At 41.9% G+C, this 17,922-nt stretch overlaps 1 protein-coding gene across 1 annotated transcript; it reads right to left on the bottom strand.

Annotated features, from left to right (window-relative positions):
- Positions 1-631: 631 nt before the first annotated feature.
- On the bottom strand, positions 632-15,979 carry LOC143287873 (TLC domain-containing protein 2-like). The gene is made up of 5 exons (XM_076596111.1): positions 15,744-15,979; positions 15,489-15,571; positions 11,751-11,833; positions 9,055-9,226; positions 632-837 (listed from the first exon to the last, which is right to left on the bottom strand). The coding sequence occupies exons 1-5, from the start codon at positions 15,977-15,979 to the stop codon at positions 632-634; spliced, it is 780 nt and encodes a 259-aa protein (XP_076452226.1).
- Positions 15,980-17,922: the final 1,943 nt, after the last annotated feature.

Genomic DNA, 17,922 nt, shown 5'->3' with positions numbered 1-17,922 from the left:
CCATCCTGTGGAAGGGGCAGTGGCTTCCCCTGGTCTGCATGTCACCAAACTGGTTTTCAACTTCTAATGTATTGAACATGATACATCAATCTCTCTCCCAAAATGTACATAAACAGATTTCTAAAAGACTGGTAAAAGGTTGGGTTTTTTTTATAAGAAAAACTCATGATAGACATACAGACAGAAAAGTAACAAATGTTGAATACAAAAATACTGTGCACAAATAACTACACATGACTTGAAATCAAACTTGTCAAACACTGACATGAATCTTAATAAAATAAAAAAAATAATAGAAAAAAACAATGTCCACAATCAACATTATGTATTTACAATATTCAAAAACCATATATATTCTTCTTAAAAAGACCTTTCCAAAACTCAAAATGACAATTCTCTCAAAACAAAACAAGTCTACAAACTCTGGAAGACTGTTAAAAAAGGACCAGAGATATATAAATCTGACTTTGCAATACAAACTCTGAAACTCTGTGACTGTGTTGTGACAAAAACTTGTATATATATAAATGTGACTGAGTTGAGCATAGAATACACTCCAGACAACATACATCAACATCACAAAACTTCCTACAACCCTACAGAACAGGTTCCACATGACGGCTACGTCACGTCATTCTTTCTTCCATGCCGCCTTGTCCTTCGTGCTGAAGAAGTCACTGCGCAGCAGACGGTAGAAGAGGACAATGTTCATCAGGGTCATGACGGCAAGCCCCACACTGCCCAAAGAGTACAGCACCAGGGGCAGAGCATCTTTGTTGATCACTATCCACCGCGTCATCCATGCCAGCGTTGAAATACGAAAGACGATAAACGTGGCTGAAGGAAGGAAAACAAAACAAGTAAGGCTGGTGCAACAACAGAGTAGCCAACAAACATACACAATGGTGCTACAACAGAGTAGCCAACAAACATACACAATGGTGCTACAACAGAGTAGCCAACAAACATACACAGTGGTGCTACAACAGAGTAGCCAACAAACATACACAATGGTGCTACAACAGAGTAGCCAACAAACACAATTCACAATGGTGCTACAACAGAGTAGCCAACAAACATACACAGTGGTGCTACAACAGAGTAGCCAACAAACATACACAATGGTGCTACAACAGAGTAGCCAACAAACACAATTCACAATGGTGCTACAACAGAGTAGCCAACAAACATACACAGTAGAGCTACAACAGAGTAGCCAACAAACATACACAGTAGAGCTACAACAGAGTAGCCAACGAACAACATACACAGTGGTGCTACAACAGAGTAGCCAACAAACATACACAATGGTGCTACCACAGAGTAGCCAACAAACATACACAATGGTGCTACCACAGAGTAGCCAACAAACATACACAATGGTGCTACCACAGAGTAGCCAACAAACATACACAATGGTGCTACAACAGAGTAGCCAACAAACACAATTCACAATGGTGCTAAAACAGAGTAGCCAACAAACATACACAATGGTGCTACAACAGAGTAGCCAACAAACAACATACACAATAGTGCAACAACAGAGTAGCCAACAAACATACACAATGGTGCCACAACAGAGTAGCCAACAAACAACATACACAATGGTGCTACAACAGAGTAGCCAACAAACATACACAATGGTGCTACAACAGAGTAGCCAACAAACATACACAATGGTGCTACAACAGAGTAGCCAACAAACATACACAATGGTGCTACAACAGAGTAGCCAACGAACAACATACACAGTAGTGCTACAACAGAGTAGCCAACAAACATACACAGTGGTGCTACAACAGAGTAGCCAACAAATATATACAATGGTGCTACAACAGAGTAGCCAACAAACATACACAGTGGTGCTACAACAGAGTAGCCAACAAACAACATACACAATAGTGCTACAACAGAGTAGCCAACAAACATACACAATGGTGCTACAACAGAGTAGCCAACAAACAACATACACAATGGTGCTACAACAGAGTAGCCAACAAACAACATACACAATGGTGCTACAACAGAGTAGCCAACAAACACAATTCACAATGGTGCTACAACAGAGTAGCCAACAAACACAATTCACAATGGTGCTACAACAGAGTAGCCAACAAACAACATACACAATGGTACTACAACAGAGTAGCCAACAAACATACACAATGGTGCTACAACAGAGTAGCCAACAAACACAATTCACAATGGGGCTACAACAGAGTAGCCAACAAACATACACAATGGTGCTACAACAGAGTAGCCAACAAACACAATTCACAATGGTGCTACAACAGAGTAGCCAACAAACATACACAATGGTGCTACAACAGAGTAGCCAACAAACATACACAATGGTGCTACAACAGAGTAGCCAACAAACATACACAATGGTGCTACAACAGAGTAGCCAACAAACACAATTCACAATGGTGCTACAACAGAGTAGCCAACAAACATACACAATGGTGCTACAACAGAGTAGCCAACAAACACAATTCACAATGGTGCTACAACAGAGTAGCCAACAAACATACACAATAGTGCTACAACAGAGTAGCCAACAAACATACACAGTGGTGCTATAAAAGAGTAGCCAACAAACAAAATACACAATGGTGCTACAACAGAGTAGCCAACAAACATACACAGTGGTGCTACAACAGAGTAGCCAACAAACACAATTAACAATGGTGCTACAACAGAGTAGCCAGCAAACAACATACACAATGGTGCTACAACAGAGTAGCCAACAAACATACACAATGGTGCTACAACAGAGTAGCCAACAAACATACACAATAGTGCTACAACAGAGTAGCCAACAACCATACACAATGGTGCTACAACAGAGTAGCCAACAAACAACATACACAGTGGTGCTACAACAGAGTAGCCAACAAACACAATTAACAATGGTGCTACAACAGAGTAGCCAACAAACATACACAATGGTGCTACAACAGAGTAGCCAACAAACACAATTCACAATGGTGCTACAACAGAGTAGCCAACAAACATACACAGTGGTGCTACAACAGAGTAGCCAACAAACATACACAGTGGTGCTACAACAGAGTAGCCAACAAACACAATTCACAATGGTGCAACAACAGAGTAGCCAACAAACATACACAATGGTGCTACAACAGAGTAGCCAACAAACATACACAATAGTGCTACAACAGAGTAGCCAACAAACATACACAGTGGTGCTATAAAAGAGTAGCCAACAAACAAAATACACAATGGTGCTACAACAGAGTAGCCAACAAACATACACAGTGGTGCTACAACAGAGTAGCCAACAAACACAATTAACAATGGTGCTACAACAGAGTAGCCAGCAAACAACATACACAATGGTGCTACAACAGAGTAGCCAACAAACATACACAATGGTGCTACAACAGAGTAGCCAACAAACATACACAATAGTGCTACAACAGAGTAGCCAACAACCATACACAATGGTGCTACAACAGAGTAGCCAACAAACAACATACACAGTGGTGCTACAACAGAGTAGCCAACAAACATACACAATGGTGCTACAACAGAGTAGCCAACAAACACAATTAACAATGGTGCTACAACAGAGTAGCCAACAAACAACATACACAATAGTGCTACAACAGAGTAGCCAACAAACACAATTAACAATGGTGCTACAACAGAGTAGCCAACAAACATACACAATGGTGCTACAACAGAGTAGCCAACAAACACAATTCACAATGGTGCTACAACAGAGTAGCCAACAAACATACACAATGGTGCTACAACAGAGTAGCCAACAAACACAATACACAATGGTGCTACAACAGAGTAGCCAACAAACATACACAATGGTGCTAAAACAGAGTAGCCAACAAACAACATACACAATGGTGCTACAACAGAGTAGCCATCAAACAACATACACAATGGTGCAACCAGAAATGTTACACACAAGCAAAGAACAAAAGTAACAACAATAAAGACATGAACAAATGGAATCAATGAAAACTTTGACCAAGAAAAGAAAACAGGCTGTGCATCCACATCTCTAATGCTGGAAAACATTTCACACACCCATGGCTGGGAAATATTGCACTGCCTCTCAAACTGCCAAAATATCGTACTGAAATTTAGTATAGATAACTTACAATGCTGTAGAAATCCGGGTGCTGATTATTTTCCCCAACTCTGCATGCTGTTGATTTTATTACTGAATTATGTCGTAACAACCAGCCGCCACGGCAAAGTAGTCAGCACTGACGACTGATAACTGAGTGGATTAGGATTCAAGCTCCGTCAGAGGGGTGGTTTTTAGCCTGTGGACTGCTCATACCTACAGTGAAGTGTGCTACAGACAGGCTCAAATGGGAAGACATACATGTACAACCACAAGGATAGACAGTAGACAGGTATTTTGCAACTGTCAGTAGTGAGGCTTCTATCAGACATATCATTCTATACAGTGAAAAGCCAGTTCAAAGGAGAGGTTATCACCTCCACTATGTAGCTTGCATTTAGAATATTTTTTAACTCATTTCATCCCACATCACGTGTTCCTCATGATCTGTTCTCAGAGAGACCACTGAAAGGGGAACTCGTGTCTTAGTTCAGCTTTCTGGTTTGTAGTTTTATTCAGTATAAATTGGTCATACACAAAAAGCTCACTCGTATATATAAGTATTTGAGTGAACAAGTGCATTGCAGAAGAAGCAGCAAAGCTGGAAATGTACATTCTGTAATAATAATGACTGTGTGTCCATCGAGATTGATGATGACCATCGTTGTCATCCAGCTGGGGGGACTGGGGGAGGGTGGTGGGGGAGCGGTGGGGGGGGGGGGGGGGGGTTGCTCATGAATCTATCTATGAATGCGCAGATGGCTGAAAAGTCCAATCTGTGCACGAAATGTTCGTTGACAGTTGGGGCAGACAAAGACAGGCATATCATTGTCAGGGAGCTTGTTTGCCCATGACTTTCTGGCCTGCCTCTTCTGAACAGCTGCAGCAGTCCTGTTGGCCTCACACAACTTGGCGCCTTTGTGCACAGCAGCGCGCCATTTGTCACGGTGCACTGCAGATTCCTCCCAGGAGTCAGGGTTGATATCAAACGCTTTCAGAGCGACTTTCAGAGTATCTCTGAAGCGCTTCTTCTGACCTCAGTGTGATCTCTTCCCTTGTTGCAGCTCACTATATAAAAGCCTTTTGGGCAGCGGATGGTCTGGCATGCATGCCACGTGTCCAGCCCAGCAAAGCTGGGACTGCATCAGGATGGTGAAGATGCTGGGAAGGGTGGCTTTTGCAAGCACCTCCGTGTCTGGGGTCCTGTCTTGCCACTTGATGTTCAGTAGCTTCCTGAGGCATGTTGTGTGGAAGTGGTTCAGTTTCTTGGTGTGTCGTTGGTACACTGTCCAAGTTTAGCAGGCGTACAGTAGTGTACACTACTGCTCTGTAGACCTTTAGCTTGGTCTCAAGACCAATGCCTCTTCTGTTCCAGACATTTGTATAGTCTACCAAAGGTTGCACTTGCTCTTGCAATCCTGACGTTCACTTCATCGTCGATGGTCGCATTTCGTGAGAGTGTGCTGCCAAGGTATGTGAACCGCTCCACCGCACTGAGTCTCTGACCGTTGACTGTGATGTTGGGCTCAACGTGGGGTTTTCCTGGGGCTGGCTGATGGAGAACTTCAGTTTTCCTCGTGCTGATAGTAAGGCCGAAGTTCCTGCTGGCAGTGGCAAACTTGTCAACGCTGAGTTGCATGTCATTTTCAGATCCAGCGTTGAGGGCACAATCATCAGCAAACAAAAAGTCTCTGATGATGTCTGTCATGACCTTCGTTTTTTGCTTGAAGCCTTCTGAGGTTAAACAGCTTGCCATCTGTTCGGTACTTTAGGCCGATTCCAACATCACCATCTCTGAAGGCATCAGTAAGCACTGCAGAGAACATGAGGCTGAAAAGTGTTGGAGCCAGGACACAGCCTTGCTTGACACCATTTGTGACAGGAAAAGCAGCAGATGTTTCGCCATTGTCCTGGACTCGAGCCTGCATGCCTTCATGGAATTGGCTGACCAAGGAAATAAATTTCTGAGAGCATCCATACTTGGCCATGATCTTCCACAGTCCCTCTCTACTCACGGTGCCGAAGGCCTTAGTAAGGTCGACATAGGTGGAGAACAGAGCAGCATTTTGCTCCTGACATTTCTCTTGCAGCTGCCTTGCACCAAACACCATGTCAGTGGTTCCGCGCACTTTCCAGAATCCACAGGCAAATGACCTTGGTCAAGGCGTGCTGTGAGGTGATTTAGTAGGATCCTGGCAAGTATCTTGCCTGCGATGGAGAGCAAGGAAATGCCCTGATGGTTATCACAGGCTTGCCGGTTCCCCTTTCACTTGTACAAGTGAATGATAGATGAATCTTTGAAATCCTGGGGGATCGTCTCTTCTTTCCACATGAGTGAGTACAGCTGATGGAGCTTCTCAGTCAGCACAGTGCCTCCATCCTTGTAGACCTCTGCTGCTATGGAGTCTGAGCCAGGTGCTTTGCCACTGGATAGCAGACGGATTGCTTTCTGGGTCTCAAGAAGTGTTGGCGGATCGTCCAGTGCTTCGTTGATGGGGACTTGTGGGAGACGGTCTATGGCTTCATCATTAATGGAGGAAGGGCGATTTAAGACACTGTTGAAGTGCTCAGCCCAGCGTTCGAGAATTTTCTCCTTCTCGGTGATCAAGGTATTCCCATCTGCACTGAGGAGGGGGGATGATCCTGAGGATGTGGGGCCGTAGACTTCTTTTAAGGCATCATAGCACCTCTTCGTATCATGCCTGTCAGCATATCCCTGGATCTCATCTGCTTTGTCACTCAGCCACTTATCTTGCATCTGACGTAACTTTTGCCAAACAGTCCTGCGGATGGCATTGTACGCATCCTTTTTTGATGTGGACTTTGGGTTGCTCAGGTAGGCTTGATGCAGACAGCGTTTCTCATCCAGAAGCTGCTTGATTTCACCACTGTTTTCATCAAACCAGTCTTTGTGCTTTCTGGTCATGGGTCCCAGGGTCTCTGAAGCTGTACTATAGATCAGCTCGCGCAGGGTCCTCCAGTCAGACTCCACATTCTGGTTGTACAGAGAGGCGGATTCCAGACGATCTTCCAGCAGCTCCACAAAGGACTGTTTGATGGTGATGTTTTTCAGCTTTGCGATGTTGAGCCATTTTGGAGCCTTCTGGCCTTGGGGGCGTCTCTTGGGTTGGATTCGAATATTCAGCTTCGAGACTACAAGGCGATGGTCTGTCCAACACTCGGTGACGCACATGGTCTTTGTCACACGTACATCTTGCCTATCCCTTTTCCTGACGATGACGTAATCGATGAGATGCCAATGCTTTGAGCGAGGGTGCATCCATGACATCCTGTTACGGGTAGGGAGGCAGAAAACTGTGTTGGTTATCAGCAGTTCGTGCTCTGCACAGGTCTGAAGCAAAAGCAATCTGTTTGGGTTGCAGTGGCCCACGCCGTGCTTTCCAATCACTCCATCCCAGGAGATGCAGTCAGAGCCAACTCTAGCACTGAAGTCCCCAAGAATGATGAGCTTGTTTGCTTTCAGGATAGCAGCAATGACAGAGTGAAGGTCCTCGTAGAACTTCGCCTTCACTTCATCTGGGTTGGTCATGGTTGGGGTGTAGGCACTGACAATGGTGAGGTGCTTCTGGCCAGATGCCAGTGGGAGTTTCATGGTTATAAGCCTATCATTGACTCCCTTTGGGATTCCAGCTAGCCTGCTGACAAGTGCTGTTTTTACTGCAAAACCAACACCAGCCTCACATCGCTCTTCGCTTCCTCGTCCACTCCAGAAGAAGGTGTAACCAGATCCCCGTTCATAGAGCTCGCCTTCACCTGCAAGCCGAGTCTCACTCAAGGCTGCGATGTCGATGTTGTATCTGGCAAGTTCGGATGCAACTAGTGCCGTTCTCCTTTGGGGTCTGTCCGCGTTATCTCTGTCCAGGAGAGTCCTCATGTTCCAAGCACCAATGGTGAGAGGAACGATTCTTGTTTTTTTCTTTTCTTTCTCTTTGTTTCGACTGCTGATGTAGGGTCCCCGCCAGCCGCAGTATGCTGGCCAGGGTGATATGGAGCAGGCAATTTTTAGGGCACCTTTTCTAGCCCCTTCCTCATGCCAGGGAGGTGAGCAGTGCATTCCTAAAGAGGCCTGCTCAGACGCTCAGATGGCTGCTGAACTCCATCGCTGCTCCTGTCGATGAAGAACGACCCTATGGCCTGAGCCGCCTGCGTGCAGGTCTGCGGCTGCGACTGCCAGTGTACCCACACCTGTCGTTTCAAATAGATGGTTGAGGTTTTCAGGGTTTTTCTCCCATTCTTTTGTTTCTTTCAGGTCTTGTAGTCGGCATACTAGCTGGATTGTGTCTTCTGCTTGCCCCATCCATGATCTTCCTCGTCCTAGACGGCTGCCTTTTGGTTCTTTGACTGCATCATGCAGTGGGTTTTGAGGGTTTTCTAATGCTCTGAAGTAGGTCTTAACCTGTTCTAACTTGTTTCTGGCCTGCACTGAAGGAAGGTCAAGCAGGTATAGCATGGTTTCCGTGGGCGTGTCTTTTGTTGTTCCAAGGCCTCATAGCTTCATTTTGAACTCTTTCTAATTTTAGGAGGTTGCTTTGAGATGGTGTTGTTAGCCCAAGTCTGTAGTCGATCACACTGAGGACGAGTGATTGGTATAGCAACATCAGTAATTCACATGTATGCACAGTGCTGACTGGAGGGATGACAGACAAAAATCAAAAGCACATACAAGCAGAAAGCTAGAAATACTGTAGACAGAGACAGGAAAGCAGGAGGAGAGAAGAGGGGGTCTATGGTGAAAGAGGTAGATTTGTAAGAGCTGAGTGCTGAGATCTGACAAAGCAAAAGAGAGAGCTCATCCCAAGCGTAAGATCAAGACAGAGAAAGAGCAGCTGCTGACTAAGGACTATCTGAATCTGGACTTATAGAACCTGTGACTCTTCACAGAACTATAAGGCAAACAGCAAAAGAGAAAGAAAACTGACCCAAGTTTATGAGGCTGTTCAGACGGTAGGAGCTGCCGGAGCGTGACAGTGAACAGATCTGCATCAGCTGTCGGAGGTGGAGGAACATGGAGTTGAGTTCCACCACCAAACCCACCACAGCATACCCCACATACATCCGCTTCACAACCGCCACCATGAAGCACATGATGATCTGAGGGAGGATCAACATCATGACGATCATCAGCATCAAAATGCACAGAACATGTGATGTTAACAATGACCATGAATATTTGTAGCTCTTTGTAACATCAACAGTTATGGTCCACATCATAAATATAAAATCAAAAAATTAAACAATTTCTTTTTCATCTATAAGGTATACACACACGTGTGTACACACACACACACACAGAGAAAAAAAAATGTTCAAGTTATAGCCATTAGCTTTGCTCTGTTGGCCTGTTCTTGTGGCTGAGCTCAGCCAGTCAGTGTCATTAGCTCCCTTCAGTACTGGGCACTTCATTATTAATCTATGGTCAACAGCAACAGGTGTGTCTGTGTATGTGTGTGAATGTTTGTGTGTGTGTGTGTGTGTGTGTGTGTGTGTGCATGTGCATGTATGTGAATGTGTGTGTGTGTGTGTGTGTGTGTGTGTGTGTGTGTGAGAGAGTTTAGGTTTGGTTCAAGACACCATGGGTCATTTGACCGGTTCACGTGAAATTATACTGAAAATCAATGTCATTTTGAAAATTAAAGGGTCAGGAGATACAAACCCTTGTTCCTGCCCTCAGTGAACCCATCTGTCACCTACACCCCTAAAAATGTGTGTGTGTGTGCGCGTGCGTGCGTGCGTGCATGCATGCGTGCATCCGTGCGTGCGTGCGTGTGTGTGTGTGCGTGTGTGTGTGCGCGTGTGTGTGTATGTATGTGTGTGTGTGTGTGTGTGTGTGTGTGTGTGTGTGTGTATGTGTGTGTGTGTGTATGTGCGTGTGCGTGTGTGTGTGGAGAGAGCGTGAGAGAAAGAGAGTGAGAAGGGAGACTATGTGCTAATGTTTGCTGTTTACCGTTATTATGGACACTTAAAATACACAGCTATCAATAAACTTTACCCTGCAATGCTGAAATACTGACTTATGGTGACTGCTCTAGATAGAAAATGTTCACATTATGGTCCAATCAATATTTAAAGGAAAACATAGAAACAAAAGCTATTTGCCAAAGCAGTACAACTAAAAGACATCAGATCCACAACATCATTGTCACTTGCGATGGTCTTATGCCATTGTTTTAGGACAGCACTTTCTTCTGTTTGTGGAAATCCCAAATCTTCACCCTTGTGAAAATTCAAATCTTCACACTCATGGAAATCCGAATCTTCACAGCTGCAAAATGTCTCTAAAATGTCCTAAAGTACCATGCCAGCCTAATGTGTTGACCTGCTTAATTCTGGAAAAAAAATGATAAAATGCACTTTAAAACAGATACCTTTAGCAGTATGTGTACAGTGGGTAGTGGAAACACAACCATACCCCAAAACAAAGTATGGCTGCTCAAATGACAAAATAAAAATGGTCATGCTCATAAAAGTGCACTTGTACATATCTTGATCGAATCTCAATTTTAGATGGACGGGTCACACTCTTGCATAACATCAACAAAGTATACCTGCAAGTTTTCCACAAACGCTGAAAAAATCTCTCAGATTCAGGCTGTCCAGCCATGAGCAGAATGGAAAAGCTTGCTGCTGTCTGAACACTCATTCCATCTTTTTAGACATCAGGCAGCTCCTTCAGGGCTCCACGAGACAGATAATGATTTCTGACGGTGAAATGTTCTACATGCACCAAAGCCATCCTCAATTTGAATCAAGGATACTGGCAGGAAAGTATAAAGCAAAACTGGCACTGTTTTCTGCAACAGTTCACAATATGCAAGCAGCGATGCCTTTATACAAATGTACCTCTGTTTCCTAGCTTGGTAAAAGTTTTGATTTCTTTTAAAACAATGTCCAACTGCTTGATGTCAAGCTGCGGAGCAACATCAGTAGCGATTAAATTTCCATTATTCAGAGTCTGAAACAGCAACTGAGAATCTTTCGCAGGAAAATAAAAGAAATCTGCTAAATCCCTTTTAGCTTGAACAATTTTATGAAAAATTAATAAGCCAAGTGATAACTGGCTGCAACATTGATAGGTCATTTCAAAATTGTATGTGTCAACGACCGACACAAAACCTATACCCTGAATAATACATGCGTTTCAACATGATTATAAACAAACAGAAAAGGTTTGTCAGTTATATGTGCACAAACGCAAAGACATTCACACATTGATTTACCCACCTGTCTCCCCGTCCTCAAAATCTCTGTGTGATGGTGTATCAATACGTGGATGTGAATGTGTATCTGCGAGTCCATGCTTGTGTGATGCATGCCTGTGCATGCAAAAGAGAAGTGAATGGGTGTGAGTGATAGAGACATACTGACCACTATGTAAGTGATAGAGACCACTATGTAAGTGATACTGACCACTATGTGAGTGATAGAGACCACTATGTAAGTGATACTGACCACTATGTGGGTGATACTGACCACTATGTGACAGTGACCGCTATGTGACTGATAGTGGCCACTATGTAGTAAGTGAAACTGACCACTATGTAAGTGATACTGATCACTATGTAAGTGATACTGACCACTTTGTAAGTGATAGTGACCACTATTAAGTGATACTGACCACTATGTGATGTCCAACCAACTCCCAGGACTGCCGGGTTCTCTCACACACAATCATATCCAGAATGTCATAGACAAAATAGCCTGCAACATACACATTGATCTGCATTAAGACTAAGTCTAAGTCTTTGTTCAGAAAATACTTGCAACAATGTGCAACATATCAAAAACAAAACAGCCAACAACATATCCATACAGCCTTTGTACATCATAATACAACATGTCATAAACTACACAGCCAGCAACAAAACATATATTGACCCATACATCAAGTGCACAGCAACTCTGGCTTGTTTTCAGAATACAGCACATGACCCTCCCATATCTCATTGACAAAACAGCCTGCAAACCAACACATAGATCAATAATAATCTTCTGCACATTAACCCTGACCAGCTTCCTTTTCTTAAGTTATTTATATAACAGTAACAGCCTGCAAAGAACGAATGAATTCAATGTCCCATCACACATACTGGTGATTGGAAACAATCAGCCTTCAAGAAAATATATGCAAATGGCATAATGTACACATGTACATGTTTAAGTCTAGGTGTTCTTCCAACAAAACTTACCATTCATACAGGTGGACAAAATCCTCTATGAACTACCACAATAACTTATCAAGTCAACTTATCAAGAGATATGAGAACGATTTTTTTTTCAAGACCTCCAGAGTAAACATCCATGTGAAATTCATGGTCTGCAAAATCAGTGGTGTGTACATAACCAATTATCTCTGCCCTTGGGAACCACTTTAGTCAATTAGTAAAAGGAGCGCTTCATTAATAATGGGATTAGTCAAAAGTTTATAAAGGATAAAACTGACTCTCTTTTATTATACCTGTCACAATGTTTCTTCACCCAAAAGAAGTCTTTTCTTTTCATAAAAGCAAATCAATATTTCATCACTTTCACTGACAGAATGCAGATGATACATTTTAAGTTCAACAGACTGATAGACTGATTGATTGACTGATACATTTTAAATTCAATAGAATGATAGACTGATTGATTGACTGATTGATTGATACGGATAATCATATAGCGCCTATCCTCAGTTGGAGACCAAGCTCTAAGCACTTTACAAACACGGGGTCATTTGCACAACAGGCTGCCAACCTAGGTAGAGCCAACTGACAGCTTCCACTGGGCATTCATCATTCGTTTCCTGTGTCATTCAATCAGATTTCAGGCACGCACACATACACGCTCAGACAGACATGTAACCTAAAACAGATATATATTTCAACACATCATGATCTGTTCTTTTTTTGTTCCCTCTCTCTCTCTCTTGCTTTATCTGGCATAGGCAGGAAACAGTTTCCTTTCGCTCCGTTGTTTTATTCTTGATTCTTTGATTAATTTCTTTAGTTTAACGCTTTTTCTCTTGATTTTCTTAATTGTTTCCACTTTCTCTTTTCTTGTAGCCAGGATAACAAATTGGTATACTTTTTGATGAAACTTGCAACATTTGACTTATGTTTTAAACACACACACACACACACACACACACACACACACACACACAAAACCAAACAAAAAAACAAAAAACAAAAAAACACATACACACACACAGTGACACACACACATACAGTGACACACACACACACACACACACACACACACACACATTTTGATTTACAGGACTTTTTTTTTTATCTGCAATAAAATATGAGTTTCTTATCCTCCTGGTACATGAGGTATTGAGTGTTGTACAGCTTGGTTGGTGTGGCGAGAATTATGAGCATTTTGTGTGGTGTTAAGACACCCCCACACACCCTCCTGTGACTTATCTCAGTTGACTTTATCACCAGAAAATAATTATGTTTGTTCGTGCTAAGCCCAAACGTAACTGACTATCAGTATCACAGAGGTACACACGTACAGACATTGACGCAAAGTCTAACAGCCAACCCAACAGATTTTTCTCCCAGGGACCAGCCCCAAAAGAGTGACACTGGACAAAGTTTCTTCAGGGTCCTGGGACAGTCCACCACTGTCAGCTGACAGTTCCACGGTCCATTGTCAGCTGACAGTTCCACGGTCCATTGTCAGCTGACAGTTCCACGGTCCACTGTCAGCTGACAGTTCCACGGTCCACTGTCAGCTGACACATTGTCCACAAGCATACAGCAGCTCTCAGCTGTCTCAAGCATCATCTCACTCTGTTTCTTCAGTCAGCTCAAATTAATGTGTGGGAGTCAAAAGGCAGTGTGACAGGACAGGCAGTTTAATTCTGAAGAAGGAAAGCCCATCCATCATTGAATACTGGCAATTGGAAATCACAAGTCAAACTTTATACATCATGGGCAGCTTTATATTTGGACATCCCACATTATATATATGTACATTTTTTCCCTGCCTTTGCTTGTCTGGCAGTAGGTCCTGAGAATGCAGAAAATTACACTTTATTATTTCTTCTGAAAATCCCTTTGGACATTTATTTCTGGACATTTATTTTGAACTTCAAAAGTGAAAAGTGTTTCAACTTGCTTAATACTCAGTGTCTATACTTTTTTCTCTTTTTTTTAATACATGTATCACTTTTGTACAAAGTTTTAATGTTTATTTATATATACAACATCGGAGGTTTTTGTTTGGTTCAATCCCTTGTGTGATAAATTCACGCAATTGTGTTACTACATAAATAGGGTTTACTGGACCTGTGTTAACACATAGCACAAACCTCTCTCAGTCTAGCAATGACTGCAGTCCACAGTGTGTGTGTGTGTGTGTGTGTGTGTGTGTGTGTGTGTGTGTGTGTGTGTGTGTGTGTAATTGCAATAATAATGGCTATTACTGCCATTGCTGCAAATAATATCTCTTTTTTTTCTTTTTGTCTTTTTATTTTTGTCAATCCCTACATCGACTCCAGTTCAGTGGCATTCTCCCCAAAAACCCCATCCCGTGTCCCCCATACACAGCCACATCTGCTGCAGTCCCAGCACCAGCAGTCCACATACAGCTATCCATAAGTCACCAGGAGGCCAAACCCCAGAGGAGACCCAGCGCTGCTGCTCAGTCACTTCTGGGATGTTCGACGAATACAAATCAAAACTGAAGTCACCATGAAACATGACAGAATAGACCACAAATCCTAGTCCAAATCAATATTTCCAGAGCAGTACTTTTGACCAATCAACTGTCTAGAATTTTTTAATACATAAATAAAGATATTTCCATTTAATCTTTTATCAGTTTTAATCTTTAAACACACCTAATCTAATCAAGGTCTCAGTCTGTCCCGTTTTTATTGGACGAAATAAGGAATTGTAATTCAATTTGAATGTTTGGTGCAATTTCCCCTTTCATGCTGTTTGACCTAAAATTATCATATCAGCAAATTGTCAAACTTTCAACATCTTTCACTCCATAAAACAAACCTTTGGTCCCCCTTAAAAAAAAAAAACTGTCTGGCCTTCAAGATCAACTTTAATAAATTACTAAATTCACATACTGATCACATTTTTAAAGTTAGAACATCCAAATATTATGGGTGTTGCTCCTACACTTGTTCTAAAGTTTCACACTTTGGCTTTTTCTCTTTTTTTCAGAGAGAAACAGACAAAAAAAAAACCAAAAAAAAGTAAGTAAGTCAAGAATCCAGTTCATAAGTCCATCCACGTTTTGTGACGCTCTGACAACTTAACCCAGTTACGTAACGCGGGAGTCATAAACCGATCACACGCACGCTACAAACCAAGTCCGATCAGGTTGGCAGAAAAAAAAGGGTACTCACCCACTGACATGGATATTAAGGCGTAAGAAAACCACGAGAACGTTGAAATCAGGTCCTCTGCCATGAGGGGTGTTTCCCAGAAACTGCAAAATAAAGCGAACACTTAATCACACGATGAACATGAAACGCGCAGCCAAAGCGCAAAGAGAAAATCATGATAAAAATGTGGGCGTGGTTGATGAATGGCCAGATTCACGTTCACGCAGCTAGATGTGGTATAGCATCAAATAGAAAATAACTGAACAGCCAGCTCACCAGACCACTGCTAAAGGGCCGCTGATGGACGCGTGGAGAAACGAAACACTGATATTTTTCCACCGCCATGACTGGGCAGGGCTCCGTGCCACTTGTGATGGACACAGTCCGGCAGAAACCAAAGACGCCAAATAAAACACAAACGCCGACAGAATGATGATGAAACAGCCAAGAGAAGGAGCCGGTGTTGCTTCTGCTCGATTTTCCGGGTTGGAAATATTAACTGCAGGCAACATGACCACTGCTTTCTCCCGGCGGTGGGGCTTCGTTCACACGGTACGCAAGGCGACGAGCGTGGAGTGCGCTTGTCCTGGCCATCAATACCATGTGACCTCGTTCTGAACCCAGGTTCAAGGCACCAGATCAGTGGGTTCAAGGTCTCCACCCTGCTGTGTTGTACCAACGACATAATTGCGGGAGCAAAAAAAAAAAAAAAAAAAAAAAAAAGAAGTTCTACATAATAGTTATATCGACTGTAAAACTTGTAACAGTTGAGAAAACTAATAATTCCTATAACCCTCCTGTAAACTGTATCAGAAATTAATTATTTCATGTTATTATTCGTCAGTAGAATCCAGTATTTATAACACCGTTGTTTGAAGGAAGAAAAGGTACCAGACAGCTGGAAACTGCCAGAGGTCAAACCAATTTTCAAAAAAGGTAATAAGAACGAACCAAGTAACTACAGATAAGTTAGTACATCTGTGGTATGTAAAACTTGCGAAGGTATTATCAGAGACAGGCTGAATAAGCATTTAATTGAGAATAATCTTATGTCAAATTACCTGTATGGATTTACATCTGGAAGGTCTTGTGTTACACAGTTATCAAATACTATTCAAGACTGGATGATTATTATAAATGCCTATAGGTATTGTACACCTGGACCTTCAAAAAGCTTTTGATAAGGTTCCACATAAACGACTGATACACAAAATGAAGGGCTATGATGATATAAGTGGTAGTTTACTTGGTTGGATAGAAGACCTTTTGCATAACAGAAACCAGTATGTAACCATTTCAGATGAGAGGTCAGACACATCAAATGTAACCAGTGGAGTTCCTCAGGGAAGTGTTTTGGGGATGACATTATTCATTTACTTTATTAATGATATGCCAGATTTGTTGGAGTGTTTTGTAAAAATATTTGCTGATGACACAAAGGCTTACTGTGGAATGAATAATGAAGAAAAACAAATGCTCCAAGAAAGTATAGATAAACTAATCAAATGGACAGAGACGTGGCAAATTAAGTTTAACAATGAAAAATGTAAAGTACTTCACATTGGCAAAGATAACCCAAAATACATTTATCATATCAACTCTGATGATATAGAAGAGACTGTGTTAGAAAAGGATTTGGGAATTTTTGTGGATAAAAATTGAACTTTTGAACAGCACATTAATGCTACAGTAAAAAAAAAAAAAAAAAAAAAAAAAAAATATATATATATATATATATATATATATAATTTTTTAAGGCAAATAGAATAACAGGCATGGTCATCCATTTTATCCAGTATAAAAATAAAGATGTCATGGTGTCATTATTCAAATCATTAGTAAGACCAATACTGGAATATGGCAATGTGGTATGGTCCCCTTACCTAAGAAAACATATTGACTTGATTGAAAATGTACAGAGAAGATTTACCAAACAAATTATAGAGATAGGTATTATGTTCTATGAAGAGAGACTAACTAGTTTGAAACTCCCAAGCCAGGAATATCGCAGGTTAAGGGGTGATATGATCAGTTGAGACATATAAGATTCTACATGGACATTATGATAAGAGCACTAAACAAAACCTTTAAACTCTAAAGGACAGTAATCATAACAGGGAACACCCACTAAAACGTGAAGACATTCACCAGATCAAACCCTTTTTCACACTTTTTTTGATAACAGGGTTGTTAACTTCTGTAAGATATCTGCCCAGTAACATTATCGCTGCAGGAACACTTAACAGTTTTAAGAATTTATTAGATAACCACTGGAAGGGTTATGGATTCCAAGTTAATTTCTCCATAGGAGGCTAGCCATAACATTAGCAATTGCGCACTCTTATAAAAAGTATTAAAAAATAAGAATAAAAAATTCTTAATTGATCAGGCAAAAGGCTGATAAAGCCTAAAACCTGTGACACATGATATGATAACAAACAAACAAACAAACAAA

Source organism: Babylonia areolata, chromosome 12 (assembly GCF_041734735.1).
Source record: "Babylonia areolata isolate BAREFJ2019XMU chromosome 12, ASM4173473v1, whole genome shotgun sequence".
In the NCBI taxonomy this organism is placed as follows: Eukaryota; Metazoa; Mollusca; class Gastropoda; order Neogastropoda; family Buccinidae; genus Babylonia; species Babylonia areolata.
The sequence above is the reverse complement of the archived record's forward strand: the minus strand, read 5'-3'. Positions and strand labels throughout refer to the sequence as shown.